Genomic DNA, 17,606 nt, shown 5'->3' with positions numbered 1-17,606 from the left:
TCAGGGGTAAGCAAGAGTTTTTGTCACACAACTTCCAACTTTCTTCACACATTATATTTCAAAATTCCATTTACTTTTAACGGAGTCGAGTCGGTAATGATGCGTGGTAAACGCCCAAGCCCTTGCATTCATTTCAAGCTTTCCTATTGCAAACGCGTTCTCCTCTCAGCTTCTAGCAATTTATTCTTCAATCTCTAGCCTTCCTAAGGACTTAAATCAGATGATGTATCATAATAAGGAGAGCTCGTAATTCTTGTGAAAGCCACCAGTAAAATACATTGGAAAATGTCTGCTAGCTCAGTTTTTTGAACGATATCATTTCAATTCCTGCCAAGTTATTACAAAGGTAATAATACGACAGCCTTCTGTGTATAGATATTTAATGATGTAATAATTCAAAATGAAATTAGTTTCGTACAAGCGATCCTTATATTGACGAAATGGCAGGAGAGAGGAGAAAACTAAGCAACAAAGATCTAAACAACTTTTACTCTTTACCAAATATTATTAGGATGATCAAATTAAGGAGGGTGTGATTGGAAAGGCATGTAGAATACACGGGGACTACAATAAACACAGACAATTTATTGGTTGGAAAGCCCGAGGGGAGAGACCACTCGAAATACCTATGCACAGATGGTAGGATAATATTAAAATGGATCATATAGAAATTTGTTAGGAGAGTGTGGAACAGATTGGTCTGGATATGCCGACTCGTGGCGGGTTCTTGTGAGCACGGTAATGAACATATTTTTCATAAAACGCGGAGAATTTCATAACTCCCTGACCGACTGTCAGTTTCTCAAGGACACAGCTTCATGCAGTCAGATCTGTATGTTACTCAGCTAAACTTCATCTGTAATCCGCAGCGTGACGTAGCTGAGGCTCGCAGACATTTTGCGTCCTATATAAAAAGTGGTAATCAATTACAACATAAATTGACCGATTTCCGTAATCTCAATGTGAGAGAAATGAGTCGCCAGAGCTTACAGGCTTTAGCCCACTCCACTGAATGTCAACGAAGAAAGGGCCGCCCATACCCAGCATATTTATGAACATCGAAACTATCATTCGAGACGGAAAATTAACAAGAAAACACAGAACTTGGGGTACAAAATTATGTAATTATTTAAGCTGTACAGAGAAAGGGAACATAAAAGACAGAAACGTTTAATATACTCAGCTAAACGTGGATGATGATCATTACTGCGATATTATCCTCGCATGAACCACAAAGTTAGAACAACCAACAGACGATTACCGAGTGTAGGCGGAACATCTATTACAGCCGAATTACATTTGCCTGTAGTAACGCGTCGTGTAAGTAGGTGGGGAAGAGAAATGCTTCTTGGGATACAAACCTACTGTCACCATCTCTAGCTAGGAATTGAGTGAGGACATGTCTTAAATGCCTCAGTCAGACACGTAATATTTGTGTTGCTAGTAAATCTTTAAAAGGCTTCCCTCCTTCAAGGAAATGAAAGCCCGCCTAAGATTTAGTGAGAATGGAGATGTTGGTTTCAGAACTATCGATCTCAGTCAAGTGTTAGGTCCACAAACGTTAGTGCGTAGCAACAGCGCCGATTTTGTTGTGAAGAAAACAGCAAGATGCTTGGTAATGCTATAAAGTATTCTTGGCCCTTGAGATACGCAAAATATTCACCTTAGAGAGATCCGTTATAAATGTTTCATAATAAAAGTAAATTTTGCAATTAGTCGGCCACGTTTAGCCTTATAAAGCCCTGACCGATCAAAATCGCTGTTAAAATCATTGACCACAAACCACAGTTATTTGTTTATTACAGGTCAAATTACGAAAGATGTCTGCATAAGTAAACTTACATCATTCGGTTTAGTGACTTTAAAGTCGTGGTTTTTGGGCACTTTCATCCACTGTGTGAAGTGTCGGCTGTCAGACCGATCGAGGGGCCGATGTACTGGAATGTAAATGTTTTCGTAGGGGTGAAGCACAACCTCGCGGTCAACAACACGACACTCCAGGGGGTATTTTCCCCACCACCCACAATTACTGTCAGTCACTATCATGTCTTCACTTGCATGCACAAGTGGTGTATTTCAGACCGTGCATTTATTTCGAAACGAAACGAAGCGAAACAGTAATCTGCGACTTTTATCAAACTGCGGTGGGAGGTTTGTGAGTTTTAAGGTTCGCTCTTATGCTGTGAAGCTAGTAGAGACTGCTGCTTTGCACTGAATAGTTGAGTTATCATGGTATGCTTTTTGAATCAAACCACAACGAAAGAATTCGTCACGAATTCCACCCAATTGCGTTAAAAGATCTCTACAACTTGCGGTTCGCTTTCTTTCTGAAAGGTTAGTACAGATTCAACACCGAATTGAATATTAGAGTTACGTTGACGTGTGTTCGGTATCGAAATACAATTAATATGCTAGTTACGAGTTATTTCTAACGGGAAAATTGATGTAGTTTTACAGTCCAATGTATTGTTAAAATATTTGTTTTCTTTTCCACCAGACGGTCGGCAGAACAATAATTGTGACGATTATAAAAAATATGTACACTTATCCGATAAGACCCTAAAGTCACATTATCGTAGGAACTGGAAATGCGGCAATGGTTCTGTCCGTATGATCGGCAAGTGGGATGACACCAAAGACACTGCAGAAAATATTCTGGGTAACCTTATTATTACAGTCCGTTGAAGAAATTCAGAATAATTCTATCAATATTAGTGTTCTGAGAATGCGGTTGTGCGAATCTGAGGTGGCTCAGAAGAGGTTGTGTGCTGTTTTAGCAGCGACGAGCCTTCCGTTTGAACACTCCATTTCCTCATGACTTGTGAATGACGATGACATCTGAGGCGGGTTAGAAAGGGATGCTATAAATGGATGCGTTATTCCAGTAGAGTTAGTTTAGAGTTCGGCTTATCTGATGGCGCTGACAGCAAAAGCCATCAGGCGGAAAAGGCAAATTACGAAGAAAAAACTAGGGCTAAGAGTCAATGACTGCAGTGAATCACCGACGGCCCAGGTGTCTGGCGATATGACGTCACAGACATGGAGTAAGATGCCGCAATGGTCAGTGTGGTGTACGGGCCAAACACTTGCAAGACTTAACCGTGTCCATTCAAAACATTTTCTATGTTTCAGTTTCCAGTCCTGCGTATCTGATCCGTAGTTTTTAGTCAGCGGTGTCGGAAACTGGAAGACTCACATACGAGTGAAGTTAGGTGACGAAGTAGAGTAGAATGAGTTCTAATTGACGTTTGTATTCAATAAGAATTGAATGAAACTTCCCACAACCAAGAATTATGTTTCTTGTTCGTATCTTGCTAAACATTCATCATGTCGAAAAATGTTTAAACAAAATGTATGCATTGAATACGCCAATTTTGTTTTGAACACAAATAACTTTTGCTGGTATCAGGTCCTGCCACATATGGTGTTGGGGTTCTGTCTTTATTTTAAGTTATGGGTGCAGTTTCCTGGATTCCAACTACGTTTCGTTGTTGAATTCTTTCGCCACAGTGTCGACATTTTCGAAATTAAACTGCACATTTGTGGCAGCCGAAGTTGTCAGAAAGCTCGACTCTTTTGCTTGTTTATTACTACGAATGAACTTAAGGGGCAGAGAACAAGATGTTGGAGTGTGTTCCTATTATGGTAAACTTGAAACAGCCAATTGTAGCAGTTGTAAAAAGAGCTAAAAACAAACTGTTATTGCAGATGTACAATTAGTCAAAACAGAAGAGCTGAAATAAAAAGCTGCCTAGGGATCCAAAACAATTAGCGACATATTATTGCTTATTGCAGATGTCAAAGAGCCGAAACAAATTATTAAACTTGTACCAAGTGTACAAAGAGCTGAAACAAAAATTAAATTATACGACTCTATAATTAATTAAAATGGCTTAATGAAGAACGTCATTTACATGTCTGCGACTGCGCAGTGAGTTTAATGGCGTAATGTCAGGAAGCAGAAGAAATCACTGCAGAGACCCATCGCTAAATCCGTTGACATCTGTAGAAGGAATCATCATGCAATTCTGGAGACCGCGCTTCATTGTGATGGTGTTCACTGGGTGTAAACAATGGGACTTCGTCACACCGCGTGAATGCTGGGGGCGGGGAGTTGGTGTTTTAACACTGATCGGGCCCCAACCGAAACAGACCCCGGTTAGTGGATAGAAGTTCGTTTTCCTGTCAGCTGACTTCAAATAAATAGGTGCGAAGTAGTGGCTCATAATATCAGTTCTATATACTGTAGTCCGGGCGAATTTGTGCGGCTATACAGTTGTAACATACCGTGAGGTTAGTATGGAGAAAATGTTACCTGCACAAATAACGGAGCAAAATAACGCAAATTGATATTTCTCTCGTGTTCGTCGGTAGGGGAGCACAAGCCAGACATCGCCCCTCCTGCGCTGGTGGATTAAAAGAACAAATTGAAAAGAGTTTAAAAAGAAAAAAGACAAAGACCGAGTATTAATACCAAATTAAAATAATTAAGAAAAACTGTTTGTCTATCCTTAACACAAATTCGTTTAACAACTTGGGCTTAAACGTCAGTTTGTAAGTAAATATTATGTCTCCCCCCTCACGGATAAAATCCTGGTGGCACTCATGCTCCCTCCTAAAGTACATAAAATACACAACTGGCGTTTCTGGTAATAATTACATCATCAGGCATTTCGTACTCACCGGAAGGGTGATTGTGATGGCGCACCACGTCCTTGTAGCCCTCGGGGGGACTCAGAGTCACCTGGTCAATGAACTCCAGGGGCGGCTCAAATGTGCAGTTCTCCGGAATGTTGAGGTCGAACCCAGGACCCCCGGCCAGGGTCGTAGCGTCCCGCTTGGATACGTTTCCTGCAAACACCATCACCATTGTCACTTCTCAGCCGACGAGGTCACGCAACCTAACGTAATTTAACTGTGCTGTGGGGAAGGAGGGTAAGAATACGCTTCTGCCAAGCGCACACAGTGCCTGTTTTCAGCACTTTGCCGCCCTGGGTGCAGAAGTGGACGTGTCTTGTTATTGTTGAATACCGAAATGTCATAATGAGCTGTGTGCAGTTATTCAATTGAAAATCGTTTGTCTGTGCGGTGTAAGTTATCTCCAGACTGAACTTGTTTAAACAATTGACTCAACAAAGGTCATATCGAGCTGACGATCGAGGTATATAGATAAGAACACCTGTGACTTGACTTTCAGTTCTATCCACAATGCTACTTTAGTGACTTTCTCCCTTTTTACAGGGTAACGACCTTCTTCTTAAAATAGGCTACGACAGTCACATCATGTTTTTGTAATGTTATGACTTGAATATTATTGCAATAAAATGAACGGTTAATAGGATGTGTTTGATATTCATTGAGAATTTTAATATAATGACTAAATTCTACTGAGAAAAGAAACAGAACTTACATTTGTTGCAATGTGCCCCGGTCTCCCCTACACGTAGGTGTCCCAAGTGGTTAAAGTATGCATGATACAATTATTTTTAAACTTGCCACTGGTTTCTGTTAACTCGTCCGTGGCGAATGGGCGAGCATATTTGTGAAGCCCCAGAATTAGCAGTACGTAAAGTTTGGCTACTTTCGCTTTACGGAGATATTCCTCTCACGGTCTGCATCCTGTTCACGGCGGCTTGCAGTTACCGTGCATTTTCCAGCTCAGGGCGTCTGTTGCTTGACTCAGGCTTAGAAATCTTGCGAGAGCAAAACTTACTTAATTAACCCTTTGAAGCCGAAGCTCATCCAAATAATACTTACGAATTCGGTCTGTACCTCAAAGAAAACAACGCGTCTCCATTACAAAGATAAACTAGTTAATGTTGTTTAAGAAAACATTGTTTACACTGAGGATCATACAAGACCCATAAATACGAAATGTGCAGTTAGTGATTGTTAAGCAGGTAAACAACACATGGGCCTACTTACGATTGGGCTTTAAAGGGTTAAACTGGTTAACGTTTACACCGAATAATCTAGCAACAAGAAACAGCCTTTACGCCATAATTTAAGAGTAAAGGATTAATAAATTCATACAAACTATAGAACATATGGGAATACAATGATAATGTTATTCGACATTTTCACAAACTGACAATTTCGATGATTTCGTGTGAACGTACAGGCGATATATATCACGTACCGCCTATCGCTTGATGCCTGTTGCTAGTTTCTTCGGTGTGAATCCTGCTTCATGTAGTGTCAGAGAACACCGAAACGTGAGGTAGCGCAGTATGATGAACTGCTGTTGAAAAATGTAATAAAATTCGATTTTACGAAGCATGGATGGATGCTCCCATGCTCGAAGTTTTATTTAATAACGCAGGCTACTTGTACGTGTATACACGCAGACACATAATGTGAGTTCAGGTAAGATTTCAGGTTCTGAAGGCGACGACGAGTATGATGATGGCTGTCTTTCTATTTGCTGAACCGTGTAGTCTGGAAGATAGAGGAGCTTACTGCCTTCCCCCTAATACTGGAGGCATTAAATTCCTCTGAAACTTCGGTCGGTATCTATCGGAATACACGGCGCAACATTCCACATGAAAACCATCTTCGTATTAGAACGTAGTTTAGCCTCTTTCATCATGACTAGTCTGAATTTAAATGTTTGTGATTAATGTAAACTAGCATTTGTTAACCAGAAAGCAGATATATATATGAAAAATAAAATAAAACACAGGTCTACGCAATTATAAGCGTGAAAGTCTATCCGAAAATAACTCTTTCGACGTAAAGCAAAGATATCTGTCAGGAAAACGACGCCCGTGAAGAGGTGAATGTCATATTCAGACTTTTAAATGCAAATCCTCTTTTATTGTGTTGTAAAACACTCGACATTATATGGATTTAGAGGTACGTATTCGAAATTAATAATGACTTCTAGAGTTGTGGATACCAAATTTTTTCAATGGTACTGAAGCTCTAAATAGCACTGGCTTTATCAACATTTTGTATTCTGGAATTTGAAAGCAATACTTTTGCATTTTATTAATTTTTATTGTCTGCACTAATTATTAATTTCTTTAAATGACATCGAAAATGTCTACATACCTGGACACTCCCTGTTTCATTTTACTACGTAGTTTTAAGCAGAGCCAAGAGGATGCCGTATAAGAACCGTCACAGCAGGTAGTGGCAACTGTCTCCGTTCTTAATTCTCTGGTATCTGAACCAAAGATTCATCATAGCTGATAGTAAATCCTGCCATATTTTGCAGGTAAGCCTCAGGATGTCACTGAAAATGACGCTGCAAAACTGACGCCGCGCTTTGCGACACAAATTGTCACGACGCTAACTCAATACGTTGTATTTGGTACATCTTGACGCCACCGAAAACATGGAAAACGGACGCCAAGTGTCGCGTCGATACTCTTACCGACAACACCGTAAGACGCCATGTTATCAACTTTCTCAAGTGAAATAAACGGCCTTATATCTACATATTTAAGAGGTAACTTATTAATGCAACTGAACTCAAATGAGGGGACCCCTTCTCTAAGGGACTTCATCTATCTCTATAAAAACCAAATGTTGCTATCTTGGTTGGTGATAATTTGCTGGTAAGGGATTTTGGGCGTTGTGGGATAATATTTATGATATGTGTGATACTGTAACCTCGATATAAGATCGTATTTGAGATTGTACTTCATTAAAACGTCATTGAAATAATGATACCAATTTTTGTGTGCTACCTTGTCAGACTTTTCAATAAAAATATGTTAAGTACTTTAGATCTTCCCGTCGTTATTGACGGGTGATTTACTAGTTCTTATTTAACAAGTGTGGCCCACATGTGACTATCGCCTTGATCTCATTAGTTTTTCTGATGTTTTTTAAAAGCCCTCTTATAACATGCGCAGTCACTCTCGGGAAGATGTATCTGAGAACCGTCTGTAATTATGTCTGTTCAGTGTAACAACGCATAATTTTTGGTTTAAAAATGTTCACCTTTCACATACAAATATTCGTTGTTCACGCCCCTGAATATTTCACTAGAAAGTAGAAGTGAAAACGTGACACATGCAGCTAATAATCTTTATTAATGGACAACAACAGGTGATCACTCGTCACAGACCAGTAGAGAAATGTATTTGTTCAAGTCATTATGAAAATTGTTTTCCTAGTTATTTAACAACGTTTTATGAACTGAAGGGATTACGTAATGTCGAATAAGAAATCGTAGAATTCTTAAGAATGATTAACGAGGGAGACTGTTTAAAAACTCACCAGCTCCAATGTTTATGTGGAGGGGCGAGAAATTGGCCTATTCGTTCTTCAGAACATAAGTCAGAAAGTGGTTTATCGCCCGGCTAACTTACTCTAACACCATGGAGCAGAGTCCTTCTGAAGAAAATAACAGTTGCACAGTTAGCCAAGAATTGTCCGCTTTTCTGGAACCGCAACGTTCATCATCGTATTCACAAGAGCCCACTGTTATTTTAAGATTCATTTAAATATGATCTTATCATCTATGCCTGGGTCTCCAAAGTTGCTACTTGTCTTTAGGTTTTCCAACTAAAATATATGGATTTCTCATCTCAACGTGCTACATCGTGCTACAAGACCCGCTCATCTCATTCTGCTTGATTCAGTGAAGACTAGGCTCTCAAGAATTGCCCTAACATGCATTAAAATGTCAGACACGAAACAATTTGGCATTACAGTTGACGCATCGTTGGCCGTTACAAACACGTAGGACGGAGGAGAATCAACAGACAAAGCGCGTGCCTGCGTTGTTATTGTTCCTTTGGTTCACAAAATACAGTTTAATGCAAGTCAGTGGATGAAAGTCCCACTCCCCTTTTCAACTTTCTATCTTACTGTGATGAAGCTCGAGCTCGGAGTTGTTTTGCGTCCACTGTCACTATTATTTCGCACATTTATAGAAGTTTTAATAGCACATCACACTCTATTCCTTTAATAGATGTAGAAACGAGAATGCATTTTAAATTTGGGAATAACGACATTTTTGTAGGACAGATTGTATTATTATTGTTGTTGTTGTTGAACTAGTGTTATTATTATTATTTAGTATTATTTATTTTATTTATAATTATTAAATTGAAGTATATTACTTAGGTATCGTATTTAGTCCATTTACTTGTGAAATATTATTCAATAAATGAATCGAATTATTATTATTAATATTAATATGGTATATTTATATATTTAGTTTCATTTGTTTAATTATTCGTGTTTTTTCCGTCTAATCACAATTTATATAAATAAAATTATACATAAGATATTAAAATATCATTTACATATTTGGTACAACTTTTTACTACATGTTTCGGTTACATTGAACCATCGTCAGGTGTAAAGTTAACTTTACATTGAACCATCTTCAGGTGTAAAGTTAACTTTACACCTGAAGATGGTTCAATGTAACCGAAACATGTAGTAAAAAGTTGTACCAAATATGTAAATGATATTTTAATATCTTATGTATAATTTTATTTATATACAATTGTGATTAGACGGAAAAAACACGAATAATTAAATTTTAATTTTAATTCACAATATGACGCAATTATATCAACTTTCATTTGTTTGTTTGTTTTACTTTTATTATTATTTAAATAAATTAATTACTTATTATATTTTATCCTGTACTCTGCTTTAGTGCTTGGTTGTTATTGGCCTTTTTGGCTGTTGTCAAGCACTTATATAAATGAATTGAATTGAATTATTATTAAGCAGCTAATTAATTAAATTTTATAAATTAAAGCTCCTTGCAGAACATAACACACCTCTAACTGGCTTTAAGCCAGTGATTACAATCTTTATCACTCCACGAACGCTTTACTACAGAAGCAATACCCGAATTTTAAATTGGCCTTAAAATAATTATTTTTACAAAAACATCCGCCATTACGCTTTGCTTCTAGAGTCCTACTTGTCTAATAATTCGTGTTGCCCAAGGTTTTCGCGAACCACAGTTTTATAATCACTCCGTTAAGGTGTAGAGACAGGTGGTCTGCTTTCCAGCTGTGACAATTTATGCGCAATTATCTGCAGAAAACGAAAACAATAACACGTAAGGGAAGTGCAAAATTACCGTGCAACACACATTAGGCATTATTCATATTTAAGCCAAACTGATCATCAGTTAGCGAAGTGTAGCAAACACCATAACAAGTGTTTCTCATGCATGTCTACATTGTAGCATTATAAATTTAGTAATATCTCGAAAACAGTACGTTAAAGAATCATGTAACTGATAAAATTTTGAATTTATTATTGTGTAACGTCTGCTGATAGGATTTAATGGAAAGTGGTAGTCCGTGCTATCCAATTTTGATCGATATTCAACTCGATAGATAAATTTTAGTGATGATTCAAAAGCGACAAACTGATAAAATTTCATTTATATTACGTTGATGGGTTTTAAAGTCGACCATCCACGACGGTCACAAATTGAAATCAAACCGAAAACTGTACATTTAGTTCTTCTGGAATGTTGCGCCGTGCAGACTGTTAGAAACTGATCTACATTTCAGAGGTGCTTGCTACCTCCATCATTATGGTCCAAATAATTGAGGCAGCAAGCACCTCTGAAAGGTAGACCAGTTTCTACCAGACTGCACGGTGCAACATTCCAGAAAACAGGCGTCTTCATACTCATCGCCGTGAAAATTTGAAATCTGACCTCAACTGCTTTGTTTCTGTAAACGGTAGAGAAATTTTGTCCACACCGTTGTGATAGCGAAATATACCATTTGAAAGTGATGTTGAGGCATCCCAGAATGCGTACATTTAGAGCGGAGTTTTTTCATGGGGAATGGCAGACAGAAAAGAAACTACCAAGTGTTGACATTTGATTGCGGAATTTGTGCGATTGGTATATACTGACCTACTGCAAACATAAAGCAAGAAAGTGGATGTGAAAATTAACTTTCACGTGAATTTTCATTAGCGACAGATAAAAATCAGTGTAAATAATCGTTATATTACGCTGAATCACACAGAGCGTTTCGCAGTTATGACGCAGTTCTGTCAGACTTTACAAGTATTTTCGTCTTCGAGCTACAAAATATTACTGCAAATATTTGGCTTATCTGTGGTAATGATACGTGTTTCACACATGTGAGCATGTACCTGGGGTCCTGAGTAACACCTGCACTGCGCCTCCGGGGGGCTGGATGGGGCGCCCGCAGCCAGCTGGGGGAGGCGTCTTTACCATCCCCACGATGGGGGGCAGGAGCCGTCCCACCTCGGCAGAGGCGCCACACGTGCAGACCTCCTCCTCGTCCTCCATCTCCTCCTCTTCGCCCTCCTCATCCTCCTCCTCTTCCTCCTCATCGTCCTCCTCTCGTATCAGGATTACATAGTCTGCGTCAAAGAACTTGTTCTTCGACTCGTCGAACTGAACGCGGTGCTTCTTCTTGGGGGCAGGCTGATTCTGTGGGGGCGGAGGCTGCTGTAGAGGTGGGGGAGGCGGGACGGGCACGGGAGCAGCTTTACTACCCGGGGTCTTCTTGTGGTGTCCCCCATTGCCTGTCCTCTTGAGTACCGATTTTAAGATCGACCTGGCCGTCGAGTGGTGATGGTGATTGTTCACGTGTCCATTGCAGTCGTTCGCCGCCCCCGACGCCGCCTCCGTGCTGGTTCCGCCATTGGCGATAATGACGGGTTTGTCTGCGGGGGCTGCGTCGTTGTCGTTGGTCTTGTTCTTCTGCCGCATGGCATCACAACACCTGTTGCCCACTGCACTCACTGTGTCCCTAGGGACTGCAGCATCACTCGCACGGTGGACTGGTGCCTGGTCCCTAGGGACTGCGTTTCTACTCGGTTCTGCACGTCCACTCTCCGGGGCGTACTGCTCCGAACTGTCAGCTGCGGCGCAGATAGTACCGTCATGCGCCGCTTCACTTCCGATGTCGCCACTGCTCGTGCGCCGTTCATCCGCGGTCGATACTGGCGACGCCGTCGATCTGGGGGCGGCACACGGGTGCCTAACGCACATATCCAGCTTTGTTCCCTCTTCCTCGATTCTTTGCTTGGTCTCTGTGGCCATCTCTGTTGTTGCCTTCTCAGATGCGCCGTGCCCCTCTGTACACTCTGTTTGCTTTGTCGGCGTGGCCTCTGTAACATCGATGTCTTTATTCACCGCTTTCGTCTGAGTCTCCTTATCCACTGCATTTCTCATGGCCTCCTTTGATGTGATGATTGCCGATAAATCCACAGCAGTCTGTGTCTCCTTATCAGAGTGAGGCACCGTCACGGCTCCTATGTGACCCATATCTTTGCTTTTCGACAGGTCATTTTCCTCAGGAGCTGATTCGTAGCGGATTCCACGGCCCCCTGAGGCACTAAGCGTATCCAGCATATGATCGCGCTGGAAACTTGCCACGCACCTGTCAATATCCAGACGGATGTTGTCTCGCGTTGTCATGGCAACCGCAGTGTCTTCGTTAGCAGCGTTGTCCTCATTTTCGTCAATGAAAGGGAAGCTGATGTTCCTTCTGTTGTAGCTACGAGTGGCGCCTATCAGCTGTTCTATTGTAGTCGGAACAATAGGCTTAGACGTGGCTGCACCACTTGCCGTTGAACTTAACTCGACGTTTTTGTTTTCGACATCCGACGTTTCATTAGTGTCACAAGTTGCGCTTGGTACATTTCTCTGACCAGTATTAGTTCCGTCTATACCATTTGCTGCTTCATCGGTAGAATTTAACCGGTAACATTTTAAATCATTATTTATCGTGGCTGTGTTTAACGCGACATCTGTAAGATAAGTATTCATTGCTTCTGTAGTCATTGATGAATCATAATTGTTTAAACGCATTCCAGTATTACTCATTCCCATATTAATTAGGCCCAGGTCAGTATTTATGGTCGCACAATCACTTTTAGTACTTAAACTGACATCTTTTGAATCTGCATCCGTTATGTTTGTAATAATTGTAACTGCACCCTCTTTCGTGACCTCTAAAACTGCGTTCTCTCCATCAGTGTTCGTCCCTTCTTCTTCACCGCCAACGCTGTCAGTATGACACCGGTCGGTCTCACTCTCCTCGGACTCTTGGGTGGAGTAATGGCTTCCCATTTCTTCGCCTTGTCGACATCTATGTGGCACCCCTAGATTATCATTGCTGGATGTCAGATCCAGTGGTCTTCTTGACGAAACGTCCGTGTACCATGTGGCACCACTTCCATTTCTCACGTTATAATCGCCGTATAGAGGCTGACACAGAAGTGAGGTTATGTCTTCAGGTACTGTGTTACTCTGAGCAGCGGTCAGACTGCATGAACCCGATTCGGTGTCGTTCGGAAGCTGTCGATGATAATATTTTACAGGCCTTTGAACTATATCTCGATATTGGTATATAGGCAATTTGTCGAGTCCACGATCGACACTGTATTTAGGTTCTAAGACATTATCACATACGTTCAATAGGTTATCTTCACCGTGTCCCAGGAATGTCACATGATCACCAGCTGAATCACTTTTAATCTGAGCCGAGTTGTGAACCCGTGTGCCGCCCTGGCGAACTCTAGCCACAGACTGTGGGAGAAGGCAGGACGAGCACAATGGTGGAAACAGTCGGTCACGGTAAGTGAGCACCTGCAAGGTGCAAGACAGGCCCTCAGTCAGTTCCTGGACCTCCTCGCCAGCACTTGCTGTCCTGCATCCATCACTTTCAACGTTAATCGAGTCGGCATAGTTCATTCTGAGACCACTTAAGTGTTCCGTGCCGTTTAAGTTCTCAGCACTAACACTAACACCGTCCGTTTGCGTCACCGTCGCTTCGTCAGCACTAACCAACGAAGATACTACCCGGGGGAACTGGTTTCTGGCACTAGAATTCGTGCTACTTGGTTCTGAATTGTTACTAATACCTGTTATTTCTTCTCTCTCATCAGAGTAATCATTGACACTAAACGACTGAGCGTGTTCTAAAACTTCAACCAAGTCATTAGTTCCAGAAAACGGCAAAACACTACGAACATCTGTTTGGTTACAGTCTTTGTCAACAATATGTGTCCCTATGATGTTAACATCACATAAACTAACTGAAGTATCGGTTTTATAGACACCAACTTTCTGTTCACACGGTGACAGGCTTAAGTAGTCAGTTTGAACAAATTTATCAATACTGACAAAAGGTATTTTCTTTAATGCACAAGACTCGTCACTAACCGATTCATTGTCGGAATTACTAACACTGTCTGTCTGTACATATTTTTCAGCACTGCGTGTTCTTATCAAAATGTCATCGCTCACACTAACTATTTCGTCTCCAAAATGAACATTTTCTGTTTTAGACAGATCTTCTGTAACGTCTACAGCGTCTTTAACTGAAACATTAATACAATCGGCACCACTAAACGCCTCATCGCTTATCCCTTCATTGTACGGGGGTTCTGTTATGGGCGATATCATTCTGTCCCCTACAACAATATGTATGTCCACTCTCACATCGCCAACACTGACGGTTGGTTGTTCACTTGCCACATTCAATCCGACCGTAATTGTTGAATTTCCGTTTATAGCGCTAATTAATTCGTTTTCATCACTAATGACATAATATTCATTACTTGTACTGTCTTCTGGTGAAGCAACATTGAGAGTCGGATTCGTATAGAGCTGGTCAACAATAGAAGATATTCCAGTGACCACAGCAACAATTTGTTCGTTTTCATCTTCAACGTTTGTTTTTATCTCTACATCAATCATATCTGGTGGCACACGGTACTGTTTAACGTTTGCGTTGTTTAGTGACACCGGACTTATATTTCTGTATATGTTTTCAGTGTCCATATATTTGCGTACTGCATTAATAACACTTGATATAATGGCTTGTTCAACATTCCCACAGCTATGAGCAGCACTGATATCTGCACGATGATAAATTTCTGGCGCGCTAATGCTAGGGTCACGGTCGGATGCTCGTCTTGACCCCCACACCACCTGTTCCGTTTCCGGTTGCATGTGGAAGAAGCCAAGGGTTCCCACGCATTGTGGGACAGCACCCCTATCTCCAGCAGCTATTGTCCTCCTATGTGGGCTTCCAGTTCTGGACACGCTGGCTGGATACTCTGTATCCTCCGCATTGTCTTCCGCTCCTTCTTCAGTTACACAACGCACTGGCCCTCCTGTCACTACTCCCGATACAAGTTCGATATTCTCCATGTTTCCACTTACAGTCGTTCTTTCATACTCTCTTTGATCTGTTTCTGAAAATGTAACGTCCATTTCTTTATTGTCTCCTTGCATTCTTCCTTCCCAGTCTTCTCTTCCAACTCCTAAGACCGCCGTAGAATGATCTAAAGCGCGCAATTTACTTGGTTCCTGACATTCTTCTTCTCCTGCTTCTGATATCATCACAATCTTCTTATGATTGTTGTCCAGTTTACTTTCACATTTCTCTCTTTCGAATCTACAAATTCCCTCATCCGTGCCAGATTCATTGTTTGTAACTGACCACATGTATTCTTGCGCCTCTAATTCTGTATTCACAACAATCTTCTCTGTGTTTTCGTTGTGTACGTTCCATTTAGGCCTATTTTCTTCTATTCCAGGGCCATAACCGATTATAACCTTCTCTGAGTTATTTCTAAATGCGTCCTTATATTTCTCCGTCTCTAATTCCGCGATTTTCTTAATATTTCCATCTGTTTTTACACATTTCGACGCCGTCTGGAACAAATCTTCTTTTTCCAGAATATTAAAATATTGTAGCTCCGATGATATGTCCGCCAATGGAGCCCTAGGACTTAAGGAGCCTGAGGACGAAGAAGACGTGTCTCTGACGTCCCAGGGGACGTGGAGAATTTCGTCCACCAGGTCTCGCATCTCGTGGCAAAGAGGAAATTTCACCGTGGAATCTGACCTTCCTTGAGTCTCCATAATTGTAACGATAGTGCAGTCAACTAGGATAGACACGCAATCTTGTCTCTAAGCCACATTCCACGTCTGTACATTTTCTAAAATGATATTTTCTTTCTGTATTTTTTGCCATCTCTCACACGCTACTGTAACAGTTCTCAAGAAATTTCACATGCACAATAACGATGTAACTGATTTTTGATAATAATCAAAACTTCTAAATGAATCCATAATTTGCAGGATTCTGATCCGAATCAATATTTAAATACGCGGAAGTAACAATTCTTAACATGACAGTTAAATGTTGGAGCGCTCTTAATTAAACACGCATGCGACGTTTAAACTTATTTGCAAGTCCCGTGCATGTTTTTCAACTTTTCTTTCACAAAAGGTAAAATTGCGTCGTCCTGTATCCCGTCTCTGCTTAAATATAGATGAAACGCCTGGGGTCTAAATTTTTATTTTATGCATGACCAACTCTGTAATCGATGTTGGTTGTTTATTGCATCTTTTGTGCAGTTTCTTTGCGGTCTGTACCAGTTATGTCTATGACGTGCTGTAATTGGCAAAATACTTAAAGTTACTTATATCATAGAAGTGTTTTCTTTGTGGTCCGGTTGACGTTGAGTGCTGAAGCTGGAGTATCGTTGTTGCTGTTTAATTTGTTTGTTGCTCGGGCTTCCTGTTGTGCAGGCACCTGAAAACAATTTCAAAAGTTGCTCTCCTCTGCAGGTGGCTCTTTTTCTGTAGCTCCTCACAATAAGTGCCGACAGACTGTTGCTAGCTAAGAAACTTTAAGTATGCTTTCATCTGTTCTATAAATTCAGTTGAAATTTTTGGGACTCGAATAGTCGAGAGATTCAGTATGGTAGGTGTGGTATAATATTTAAAATAATTTCTTTATTTCAACATATCGAAAGTCGAGGGAAAATGATTAGCAATCCTATTATGTGTTTGGGAGGTTTCAGCTTTAAGTTTTGGTTCGGAGACTCCTGTCCTGACACATTTTGTGTGGTTTTCCTGTCAAATGCTTGTTAAGTACTTTACAGACCACGATCGCTTCCTTCCGTATCCTTTCCAATTTATTATTCATTGTATCATTCGACGCTATGAGCTACTGACAGTGTCGTTAAATCGCAAGTAAATAAATAAATAAATAGATTTACTTCAAACACAACGTTATAATCTCTATGTGAGGCGTGCCTGTTTCTCGTTGATTTTATTCGAACATATTTTAAAATCATTCAGTAGCTCGAAAAAACGCCGCAATATAGATTCATTGAAGTACATTCACTTTTAACCAAGTCTACAATAAATCGTTGGAATCGCTTGCCCCCAGGAATCTTGCGACCTCTCTACTGTTCATACTCCCCTCTGAGTTGGCGCCACCCGCGCGGCTTAGAATGCACTTCGCAGACTGCATGTTACAGTGATCCAGCCATAAATCCACGCAACACTGTTTGTTATCTCCTTCGTCTGATTCTTCTTTCAAAACAAGATTCGAGATGAAGAGCTGCATTAAGGTCCACCAGTTTATCCTACGCTTTAGAACGATTTCTCAGAACAGGATCATCTTGAACCAAACACTTGTGTATATCTCATAGAAGTGTATTAATTTTAAACTAATTTTCCACTTATTATTGTGCATTTAAGAATGTACTAAGAACTCCATGGAACAGTGACCGTTTGAGAAACTGGTAGTCGCTCAGCTGATCAGGGAATTCTGCGTCTTTTACGGAAGAAAAGACTGCACGGAAGCTATTTCACACCC

At 40.7% G+C, this 17,606-nt stretch overlaps 1 protein-coding gene and 1 long non-coding RNA gene across 5 annotated transcripts in view; one reads left to right on the top strand and one right to left on the bottom strand.

Moving 5' to 3' along the window:
- The window catches only part of LOC110834879 (uncharacterized), a 126,772-nt gene extending 113,237 nt beyond the window's left edge, over positions 1-13,535 (top strand). The window contains exon 3 of the long non-coding RNA XR_015532709.1: positions 13,424-13,535. This is a non-coding gene — a long non-coding RNA (uncharacterized LOC110834879). The remainder of the gene's footprint in view (positions 1-13,423) is intronic.
- Positions 1-16,591, bottom strand: part of LOC110834863 (uncharacterized) — a 104,760-nt gene extending 88,169 nt beyond the window's left edge. The window contains exons 1-2 of one of the 4 annotated variants that reach the window (XM_087340906.1): positions 11,101-16,591; positions 4,684-4,851 (exon numbers count right to left, since the gene is read on the bottom strand). In XM_087340906.1, the coding sequence (XP_087197032.1) occupies positions 4,684-4,851; positions 11,101-15,856 (4,924 nt within the window). In that variant the 5' untranslated portion in view covers positions 15,857-16,591. The remainder of the gene's footprint in view (positions 1-4,683; positions 4,852-11,100) is intronic. The other 3 variants (XM_087340907.1, XM_087340905.1, XM_022074473.2) reach the window with 3 other exon arrangements.
- Positions 16,592-17,606: the final 1,015 nt, after the last annotated feature.

Source organism: Zootermopsis nevadensis, unplaced genomic scaffold (genome assembly GCF_977971745.1).
Source record: "Zootermopsis nevadensis isolate Lab colony 2312 unplaced genomic scaffold, Znev_1.0 Znev_ptg000061l, whole genome shotgun sequence".
Taxonomy (NCBI): domain Eukaryota; kingdom Metazoa; phylum Arthropoda; class Insecta; order Blattodea; family Termopsidae; genus Zootermopsis; species Zootermopsis nevadensis.
This window is presented reverse-complemented; position numbering and strand designations above follow the sequence as displayed.